This window comes from Felis catus, chromosome A1 (assembly GCF_018350175.1).
Source record: "Felis catus isolate Fca126 chromosome A1, F.catus_Fca126_mat1.0, whole genome shotgun sequence".
Taxonomy (NCBI): Eukaryota; Metazoa; Chordata; class Mammalia; order Carnivora; family Felidae; genus Felis; species Felis catus.
The window spans coordinates 106,892,356-106,903,947 of record NC_058368.1 but is presented as its reverse complement, the minus strand read 5'-3'; the positions used below and the strand labels follow the sequence as shown (position 1 = coordinate 106,903,947).

At 38.8% G+C, this 11,592-nt stretch overlaps 1 protein-coding gene across 5 annotated transcripts in view; it reads right to left on the bottom strand.

Moving 5' to 3' along the window:
* Window positions 1-5,520: 5,520 nt before the first annotated feature.
* Window positions 5,521-11,592, bottom strand: part of ADAMTS19 (ADAM metallopeptidase with thrombospondin type 1 motif 19) — a 241,930-nt gene continuing 235,858 nt past the window's right edge. For 3 of the 5 annotated variants that reach the window (XM_023254781.2, XM_023254786.2, XM_045058633.1), the window contains 2 exons: window positions 11,008-11,185; window positions 5,521-6,836 (listed from right to left, as the gene is read on the bottom strand). In XM_023254781.2, the coding sequence (XP_023110549.1) occupies window positions 6,685-6,836; window positions 11,008-11,185 (330 nt within the window). In that variant the 3' untranslated portion in view covers window positions 5,521-6,684. Of the gene's footprint in view, window positions 6,837-7,499; window positions 7,558-11,007; window positions 11,186-11,592 lie in introns of those variants that run through there. The other 2 variants (XM_045058632.1, XR_006598669.1) reach the window with 2 other exon arrangements.

The window sequence follows — 11,592 nt, the reverse complement described above, 5'->3', positions numbered from 1 at the left end:
TGCTGATAACTCGCCTTTCACAAAACCTTTATGTATTTTGCCAAGGAGGTACGATTGTTCCCTCCTTTGCAATCTTGGAGTGATTTGTTTGAAGTCTCATCTTACTATCTTTGGTCTGATGATGTATTTCATGCTTTTCTTTTATGAGCCTCATACTAGATGATACATTACCAAAGAGCAGCCCTTTCGGATGCTTCCTTCCCCATGAGTCATGTCCTGAAGACCCTCATGAAGTCCTTTGCTCCATAAATAACGATGGATCTTGTCTCTTCAAAAGCACTAGAAAGGGCTCTCCTCTGGTTGGAAATAGATAATCCAATTACATTTGATTTAAAAAATGGCTTAGTGCTGTTTTCCAAGCTCATTAAAAAAAAAGGATTCCGTTGCCAAAAATGTTTATGATACTCTATATTCTCTTCTGGTAGTTTATGATGCACAGACTCACACTGAAGGCTCTGAGAAGTCCTGCTTTGATAAGTCTAGCATTTTCCAAACTTATTTGATCACCTAATACCCATTTTATTGTTTTCCTTTTAACTCTTCAAAAAGTTTACCCAAAAGTAACTGGACGAATTTTGGCTCAGGGTTTTTATTTCTTTACCGTCATTAGGAACTTCCATCTAGAGTGACAATGGTTATAAATAAATATAAAGAGTTTTACTGGAGGGAAATCTGGTGGAAATGTGCACATCTGGGGCTTCTCAACACTTAGCATGCAGGTAATCTTTTGGTCTTTTTCTTTGTAACCAATTTTTATAAAAGTATCATTTCCTCTTGGATTTGGACCCAGAATTACGGTTGTTTTTTTTTTTTTTTTTTTGAACCGTGAGAATTGTAAAAATAGGATTATGGTTCACGAGACAAAACTGTCTATATGTGAATGAATCTTATTTTCTTCTCCTTATTCTCTCTCTCCTGTTTTCCCTTCTTTTCTCCCTCCCTTTCTCCTTCCCTCCCTCTCTAGGTTGTACCCATAACCCACTGAAATATTTGAAAGTATTTCCAGCTGAAAAGCCTGTACAATGTCCAGATGAGCAGTTGTGGTTCGTCAAATTATTGGAGAGTTTGGAAATAACTTGAATAGTTTTGATTACAAAGAAAGCCTGTGACTAGCTTATAAATCCTTTTGTGTCTATTATAAAACAGTCTCAAAATTGGTAAACAGAGGCAATCAGGGTTACTGAGTGCATAGAATTTGGAGTCAGAGTGGCATCAAACTAAGTTGTGTTCCTGGGTAGGATACTGAATCTCTCTAAGCCTGATTCCTCAGCTATAATGTGAAGATAACACAAGTACCTTACAAGGTCGCTGTGAGATTTTATAGGTAAAGTAGTGAACAGAATGCTTGGTGTATATGAAGTGCTTAAAAAGGGTTCATTGTTATTTTGAGTGGCTAAGAACATAGATTTTTATTTCAGTTGTCTCTGATACAAACTGAAAAAAAAAAAGGAAAGGAAAGAAAGTTAAAGTCACACAGCCATCTTTAGTTAAAAGACAAACTACATTTCCCAGAATCTCTTTATTTGTGTGGTTCTGGGTTAGAACTAGCCAAAAGAGGAACTTCAGTGAGATATGGACAGGAAAGTGGAAACAGCACTCATTAATCTGAAAGGCTTTTTGCAAACAGGTGCTTGGCGGGTTCCAAGCCGTTGCTCTCTTGAGCTCCACGTCCATTTCTTCTCTCCAAATGTTAGTCCTGTTGACCAACAGGAAACTCAGATCTACTACCAGGTGTTTGTGTACCTACAAAGGAGGTAGCTTCACAGAGGAGACAGCATCCCAAAGACCTCTTAACAAATTACCCCGCCCTAGTCATACTTACCTGGCAGCTCAGACTAGTTGGTGACCCCTCTGATTCTTCAACTCTTCTTCACTTCGCCAGGGCTTCGGCAGTTGTGTGAATTCAAATCTGGCGAATGATAAACCTAGGTTTTAAATTCACAGTTCAAGGTCTAAGTTGGGAACCAGAAAGCTTCCATGACTATCTTCAAATAAAACCTTTTTACCTGTACTGCTGATGCTCCACCATCGAAACTCATATTCAGAGTCAAGTCCTAGAAGATCCAAGGGGACCACCCTGGGGTATAACATGTGAGGTTTTACACATGCCAAAGGAATTGCAAGATTTCACTAATTCATGTTAACTGAAACACAAGGTAGATGTATAGGGACAATTCTTAATGGCTTTATATTAGGGCAGAAGGAATATAATGTTTTATTAGCCTACATGTTTTTGATATGAGTTCACTAAGTGGAGATTCTGGATTCAAAGTGTTATTTCATGTGATTGGGAGTAACTCCAACAAAGGGCCTGAAAATTGGACCCACTGGTGGTCCACAATGAATAAAATTGAGATGTCAAAACTTCCTTGTTATAATGTAGTAGTATACAGGAAAGTATACAGACATGTAGGGAGATGGTTTTAATATGATAGATGCTCACCTCCCTGCTGAATTCATCCCCTGAAAGGCTCCAGAGGGCATTCCCTTGACCAAGGCTTTGAACTCCCTTCACATCAGCGAAGGCTGTACTGGAATCCTTAAAGAACTTGGTAAAGCCTATTTTCTGAAGCCCTTAAATAACATTGGGAAGTGCTGCCACAGAACTGGGCCTCTTAAATTTAATGATGATTCAATTCCATAAGGGCAGGAACCAAAGGGCTGCATTTCACTGTCAGAAACCAGATGGGAATGGTTACCATGAAGGGTAGCAGAATCAAAGGGGTAAAGGGAATGGTTTGACCAGCAAAGATCTTGGCTAATTGATCATGGAGTCCCTAGGACTGAAATAGATGGGCATTCTACTAAAGTCTTATTTGATTTGTGTGAGCACTAAATCTCTAGACTTTGTGGGAAGAGGTCTGATTTGGATAACCACATCAGGAAATTGCACTCCCCTGATCAATTTCCATATAAGAATCGGTTCATTGAGAATGCCTTGAGTGAAGAGGAGACTGGATCATTTTAAAAAAGGAAGGATCCTGCTATACTGTCCAATATTATACTGTAAATTACCTTCAGGTTTTCTCTGATGGGCACAATGTACTGGAGAAGGGAAATTATCAGACTTTTTGATAATTATTGCCAATTGATACTATTCCTGGCGACCCTAAGTTCCTATTATAGCCCCACAGAGCAAGAGCTTATGGAAATCAGATTAATTTAATCAAGTTCTGGCTTAAGTCTCTCTCATAAAAATCCCAAAGCCTCTACAACCACACCACAGTTATTTTCCTAATTCTGGGAAGCATATTTAGAAAAGAAATACTCAGAAACTGGCAGAAGCCCTGCTTACCTTGTTGGTTCCATGACATGTTGAATGAGGGTTTTTATGATAATAATGGCAATCGGAGCCCCTAGAATTGCCTCTACATACCGAAATTGGAAATAAAACCAATATTGCATTCTTGGAGGGATTTCACCACTACTTCTATCATTAAGGATTTGAAGGATGCAAAAATGGTAAGCTCCTGGCCCCCAATACTGGTGCCAGAATTGAATAATAAGAAAAAAAAAAAGGCACTGTATCATTTTGTTAGGCCATGTGCTTGAGGGTGATGAGGAACATGGTAATACCAGAGATTTACATGAGCATGAGCCCACTGCTATGTTTGATTTGCCGTACTATGAGTTCTCTGTACAAAAACAATATTGTATGGAATGCCACAATAGTGAATGAAACATTTGGTAGGTTCATAGAAGAAATTTTGGCAGAAACTTCGGAGGCTGGGAAGGGCAAATGCACATTCAGGGCAAGTAGCTCTTTCTGTGAGAACAAGTCGCTGCCTATGTTGTGACACAAGTGAACTGATGTAAGCATACTGCACTCAAGGTGGTGGGCAGGTCTTCCCAAAGAATTCTACCGTCATGGGAAAAAATATCTTCTCTGTTATTGGTAGGTTGAGCTCTCTGCAGTGACTGGCCTTGGTGAGTGGATGTTCATGTTGCTGAACCCAAGCACAATCTCCATTTCTGCCACCAGTGTCTCTTGTTCCTGAGCCTATTGGCAATGAAAAGGGTGGCTGAGGAAAGACACTGGCCAACATACACAGACCTTGTCATCTCATCCACTTGATGACTGAGACCTCTCTGGTGAGGGTGCTCTTTGGTGAGGGGTCAAATAGAATATATGGATAAAAGTTCTTCAGGAAGGTCTGCCCATATACCTTTTCCTTAGAACTCCCTCATCACCAGTTTCAAAATCACACTCCTTCCAGTCCTTGCCAATCCAGCCAAACCATCTTGATTGCAGGATTACATTAGATCGCTTCTATCACAAAACAAGGAGTAATTTGTTCTCATAGAAATAGACACTTACCCTGAACATGGACTTGCCTTCTCAGCCTGCCAAGTTTTTGCCACAATACCACCCATTCATTTACCAAATGCCTCATTCTCTGCTATGGTATTCCATACAATATTTGCTTCTGTTCAGGGAACCTGTGTTACAACAAATAAAATGTGGCACAGGCCTCATGCTCATGCAAATCTCTGGTATTACCATCACCCTGAAACAGATGGCCTGATAGAATGATGCAGTCTCTGTCTCTCTCTCACTATTCAGTTCTAGCACCAACTGGGTCAAAACATTCTGAAGGTCTTCTAAGATACTGCATATGTTCTGATTCATCATTTTAATTTTTTAAAAATGCTTATTTAGTTTTGAGGTGGAGAGAGACAGAGTGCAAGTGGGGGAGGGGCAGCGAGGGAGGGAGACACAGAACCCGAAGCAGGCTCCAGGCTTTGAGCTGTCAGCACAGACCCGACGTGGGGCTTGAACCCACGAACCGTGACATCATGACCACTTAACCAATGGATGCTTAACCAACTAATTGAGTCACCCAGGTGCCCCACAGGGTGCTATTTCTACTTAGATTCACAGACTTAGGAATCAAGGGATGAGATTGAGAACGTCTCATCTTAAAATGTAATTTTTTACCTCTCTGATGCCCGTACTCTCGTGACTTAAGATGTGTGGATATTAGTTAATTTTATATCTCAGCAATTAAAGGAAAGAATATACATAAGTAAGGGGACATCTAGAATCAAAATGCCCTCCATATTAAAATGAAGGTAAAAAATCACTGATGAGGGATGTGTCATGAACCGTGCAGATGGTGAGGTTTTACTCTACTTCCAATCTGTTGTATCAGCCTGCCCACTTTGAGGGCAGAACACAGAAGACAAAGAGAAGACTCTTTGTCTCTGGGTTGGAGACAAAGGACTTTGTTACTCACAGCAATAGCAGTAGCACAGAGTCAGCATTTTCTTGTGCCAGTTTCCTGAGCCCCAACTCCCCCAGGGTGACACAAAGACAGCAGGGTGATATCTGCACATGCAGTGACTTGTATCACAGGAGAGGGACCCCCGTTTTAGGGCCGGAAACCTTTATAAGGAGAGGTAGGCACGTCTGCCCTTTGCTCCATCATCTTTATCCAAGGCTGTGCAACTGTCTTCCACGGCCATACAAACATCCCTTACCAGATACTCCCGAACAAAAGCAGACAGTGCCAAGGTGTGTAGAGACGTGAGAGACCTGTGAAGAAGTGCCTCCCAACAGGAAGCTTCACATATTTTATTGAAAAAAAATCTAAGAAATCATGTGAATCATGTACAACATTTTCTCACAAGAAAACATTTAAGCTGTTTTTTTTAACGTTTCACAGAATTGTAAAACTTTTAGTTTTCGAAAGGAAAAAACACAATGAAACTACCACAGTATCATAAGCATTTTGTTTCTTCTTGTTTCTAGGGAAAAGGCTGGAAAATAATTGGTAAGTTTTCTCATGATGATTCGTGAGGCTAAGTACTATGCTCTTTTATAAATCTACTAAAAAGATACAAGGAAACGGGTGGATCGCTGCTTTCTTTGTTCAAAATATTTTAAAAAGCTAAAATCTAATGACAACATGTTAAAATAATACATATTTTTGTAGGATGTTACCATTTCTATAATGGTTTCTCTACACTATATCAACAGTGCAATGGTGATTCAGTGTAAATCATTACAGTGTTTCATTGTTACACTACTTGTGTTCAAGTACATGTTCATGAACATGATCAAAGTCTCTATTTTGACTTTTCCTTTCCATTATTAAAATAAGGTTATAATTACAGTAGAATTTTTCCTATGGATATCTCTAAATCCGAACCAAATTCATAATACATTCTCTAAAAACCTGTTCAACACTCTGAGGTTTGTTATGTTTCCACATCTCCTGTAGGTGACAGAAAATGGGCTAATTCTGCATCAGGAAACCAAGAAAACAAAAATGACTTCTCTCCTTATATAACTAAACTATTACACTAAGTTAGTATACATTCTGGATAACTCAATGGTATCGGCAGGGAGAGAATAGCACCTTAGAGACAGCCCTAACTTAAAAAAAATTTTTTTTTTTGAGCCTAATGACCTTGTTTTGTTTTTTTTTCCCTTTTTATTTTTATTCTGGAAACTGGATCCAACTTATTCATATAAAATTATTTATGAAGCCATATAGTATAAATCAAAATGTTTGTATGACCAAAACAAACACCATATTGGATGTTTGGCGGGCACCAAAATAAATTAATCTGATTAAATTATACGTAATCTGATAATATTTGGTCTGAGAAACATGCTAGTGTGTGTGTTTATAAATAATGTAATTGCAAAGAGCTGTGAGCCAGCCAGCCTGCTAGAGGTCAACTCTTCTGCTGCAGCTTTTGGGCATAGAAGTCCCTGCACGTCTCACAGCAGCGCTGATACCAACGCATGTCCTGACATAGGTTCTTCTCACGTATCACTCGGCAGTACACAGGCCACTGGTCTCCCAGGCACTTGAAAGTCAGCGCAGCTGCGAAGAAGAAAACAGGGAACTCAATACACGTCGATATCCTCAGTGCCAGGGGCAAAACAAGTAGCAATCACTTAAGGGGAAGGATTTTGCACACGCACTTTGACTCGTTCATATTGCCTTCTAGAACTTAACAGTAAGATTAGGAAACACACACACACACACACACACACACACACACACACCCTATAATAAAGGAGTAAAGTGGATGAATAACGGTCTTACTTATGAGCCCTTTCAGACTCATTCAAGCTAGATTTCTCAAATTCAGTGAGTTGTGATACAAATGGCGTTTAAGGCTCAATTTTATGACTTTCATTTAAGCTTCTTTTTGGATTTTCAGTTGAGAAGATTAAAAAGAAAAACGAAAAGGCTCACTATATCCACCTTTATGGGAATATAAATTAACAAGTATTGTTATGGATGAAATACCAAAACAAATGCGCTCACTTATTTCACATTCCTCCTTTCTTAGATGTCAGGCATATCTAGGTGGGATATCTGGGGATCTTGATTTTACACATCTTTAAAATCAAAGCTGAGGGGTGCCTGGGTGGCTCAGTCGGTTAAGCGTCCGACTTCTGCTCAGGTCACGATCTCGCGGTCCGTGAGTTCGAGCCCCGCGTCGGGCTCTGGGCTGATGGCTCGGAGCCTGGAGCCTGCTTCCGATTCTGTGTCTCCCTCTCTCTCTGCCCCTCCCCCGTTCATGCTCTGTCTCTCTCTGTCTCAAAAATAAATAAAACGTTAAAAAAATTTTAATAAAAAAATAAAATCAAAGCTGATTATCAAAAGTGATTGAAATTTACAGTGATAAGGTATGTGAAATCTTTCTTTTGCCACTATTCTAATAAGATTCATTATTTTCCTTTTTAAAACCTTAGGTTTTCCACTGTGCTTGTGTGTTCAGGGATATACCTTCAAGAAATAATAAATGGAGAAAATGCAATTTTAATTAAACTTTTCTTTTAATCCATTATTTTCTGCCCCGTGATATTTCAAGAAGGACTCCAACTAATTGCTAGAGAAAGGGATTATGTTGTTTTTGAATACATGGATTTAGGGCATCTGCTCTAGGATTGCTTAACTTTTTGTCTTAACTACTCTTAATTCTCTTTGAACTGACTATTTCCTAGAAATGTTAATTATTTGGCTAGAAAACGGGAATATTTTTATTTCCACGAAGAACCAAACTTTTCCATTGGGTTGAATCTGCTTAAAAAATATCTATGACAATTTATCTCCTTTGATTTTGGCAACATTGTTCTGTTTGATTAAATTGTCACCCTGTAGATTGTACATGCAGATTAAAAGTAAAGGTGGTAAGCATAAATTACCCCAATGACAGACAGGTAGTACTGTTGTTAAAAGCCACTAGTTGCTACAGAAATAAAGGCTAATTCATTTATGATTTTTTTTAGGCAAGCATAGGCTATATTTACTGAAAATACATAATCTGTTTCTTGATGATAGATTAGATTGAATAACGGGAACTGAGAATATATATGAAAACATTTTATAACATAAAAATATGCAAATCAACATTTTTTTCATTTTTCTCATTTATTTAGTATTTTTATATATAAACATGTATATACATTATTTTTCCTGTGGCTACATTCATTTTTTTAAATATAATTTATTGTCAAGTTGGCTAACATACAGTGTATACAGTGTGCTCTTGGATTGGGGGTAGATTCCGTGATTCATCACTTACATACAATGCCCAGGGCTCATCCCATCAAGTGCTCTCCTCAGTGCTCATCACCCATTTTCCTCTTTCCCCAGACCCCCTGCCCCCCAATCAACCCTCAGTTTGTTCTCTGTATTTAAGAGTCTCTTATGGTTTGCCTCCCTCCCTCTCTGTTTGTAACTATTTTTACCCCTTCCCTCCCCACATGGTCTTCTGTTAAGTTTCTCAAGTTTCACATATGAGTGAAAACATATGATATCTTTCTCTGACTGACTTGTTTCACTTAACATAATACCCTCCAGTTCCATCCACATTGCTGCAAATGGCAGGATTTCATTCTTTCTCATTGCCAAGCAGTATTCCATTGTATATATAAAGCACATCTTCTTTATCCATTCATCAGTTGATAGGCATTTAGGCTCTTTCCATAATTTGGCTATTGTTGAAAGCACTGCTATAAACAGTGGGGTACATGTGCCCCTATGCATCAGCACTCCTGTATCCTTTGGATAAATTCCTAGTAGTGCTATTGCCAGGTGATAGGGGAGTTCTATTTTTAATTTTTTGAGAAACCTCCACACTGTTTGCCAGAGCAACTGCACCAGTTTGCAATCCTATCAACAGTGCAAGAGGGTTCCCATTTCTCCACATCCTCGCCAGCATCTGTTGTTTCCTGAGCTGTTAATTTTAGCCACTCTGACTGGTGTAAGGTGGTATCTCATTGTGGTTTTGATTTGTATTTCCCTGATGAGGAATGACGTTGGGCATCGTTTCGTATGTCTGTTGGCCATCTGGGTGTCTTCTTTGGAAAAGTGTCTATTCATGTCTTCTGCCCATGTTTTGAGTGGATTATTTGTTTTTCAGGTGTAGAGTTTGGTAAGATCTTTATAGATTTTGGATACTAACCCTTTATTTGACACGTCATTTGCAAATATCTTTTCCCATTCTGTCAGTTGCCTTTTAGTTTTGTTGATTGCTTCCTTTGCAGTGCATAAGTTTTTTTTTTTATCTTGATGAGGTTCCAATAGTTCATTTTTGCTTTTAATTCCCTTGCCTTTGCAGACATGTCAAGTAAGAAATCGCTGCAGCTGAGGTCAAAGAGGTTGTTGCCTGTTTTCTCCTCTAGGGTCTTGATGGTTTCCTGTCTCACATTTAGTTAGGTCTTTCATCTATTTTGAGTTTATTTTTGTGTATGGTGCAAGAAAGTGGTCTAGTTTCATTCTCCTGCAGGTTGCTGTTATGTTCTCCCAGCACCATTGCTAAAGAGACTGTCCTTTTCCACTGGGTACCCTTTCCTGCTTTGTCAAGGATTAGTTGGCCATACATTTGTGGATCCAATTCTGGGTTCTCTATTCTGTTCCACTGGTCTATGTTTATGCCAATACCATGCTGTCTTAATGATTACAGCTTTGTAGTAGAGGCTAAAGTCTGGAATTGTGATGCCTCCCGCTTTGGTCTTCTTCTTCAAAATTACTTTGGCTATTCGGGGCCTTTTGTGGTTCCATAGAAATTTTAGGATTGTTTGTTCTAGCTTTGAGAGGAATGATGGTGCAATTTTGATTGGGATTGCATTGAATGTGTAGATTGCTTTGGGCAGTATTGACATTTTAACAATATTTGTTCTTGCAATCCATGAGCATGGAATGTTTTTCATTTCTTTGTGGCTTCTTCAATTTCCTTCATAAGTCTTCTATAGTTTTTAGCATACAGATCTTTTACATTTTTGGTTAAGTTTATTCCTAGGTATTTTACAGTTCTTGGTGCAATTGTAAATGGGATCAATTTCTTGATTTCTCTTTCTGTTGCTTCATTATTGGTATATAGACATGCAACCGATTTCTGTACATTGATTTTGTATCCTATGACTTTGCTGAATTCATGTATCTGTTCTAGCAGCTTTTTGGTGGAGTCTTTTGGGTTTTCCATAAATCCATGCTAATAGCATTTATTTGTATCTAATATTATGTCCTTAAGGATTCAAAAGCTATTCCCTCTTGTTTGGTGGATTAGATCCAGGTATCCATTCCTATTGAAAGCCATTTTTTACTCTGTCTCTCTCGAAAGGATAATTTGCACCCAGGGTCAAAAGGAAGGCTATTGACAACAGAGACATCTAAGGTATATACCACAATCTCACCTTTCCAGAGCCATTACCTTAGTTGATAGTTCTACCACAAAACTGGTCAGAACCAAAATATGATTATATCCTCCAACCCTTTCTATGATGACCTTGAGAGGTGTGGCATTTGTATTTCCAGGGCCTGGCTCTGAGTAGACAGTTTCAGGAGTCTTGTTTAGTCTTTAGGATTTTTTTTATCCTCCTGACCATTGGGACTAAACTATAGTCAAGCATAGTTTTAGTTTAGTTAGAACCAAACTAATTCATATAGATTTATTTATGACAAAGTTTTATGATAATACACAAAACAGCCATAAGCATTTCCATGCTTCTCAAAACCATCCCCTTTTTGGTCTGCTTACCCAGCCGGGGTGACGTTATGGTATTTACATTAATCTTCTCATTGCAAGGCTGAAGGTGGCATGGCCTGTATGCTGCAGGTTTCTCTGAAGAAAAACATTCATTTCCATGTCTTCCTGTGATCTTATGCATGCACTGAATAACACGGGACTGCATTCCTTTGCCACAGGTAATTGAGCACTAGGAGAGATAGAATATTGTACAAATAAAAATATGATAATCTGCATTAAAAAAATTAAAAAATAAGGGGGGGCGCCTGGGTGGCTCAGGCGGTTGAGCGTCCGACTTTGGCTCCGGTCGTGATTTTGTGGTCTGTGAACTCGAGCCCCGTGTTGGGCTCTGTGCTGACAGCTCAGAGTCTGGAGCCTGTTTCGGATTCTGTGTCTCCCTCTCTCTGACCCTCCCCCGTTCATGCTCTGTCTCTCTCTCTGTCAAAAATAAATAAACATTAAAAAAAATTAAAACAAATATGATAATCTGGATTTTTTAATAAAATACCCTTTTCATGGATTCCTTATATTTCAGCTGAATGGAGTCTGTCTTCATTTGTAGGATATTTTTCAAAGAAGAACATATTTGATATACAA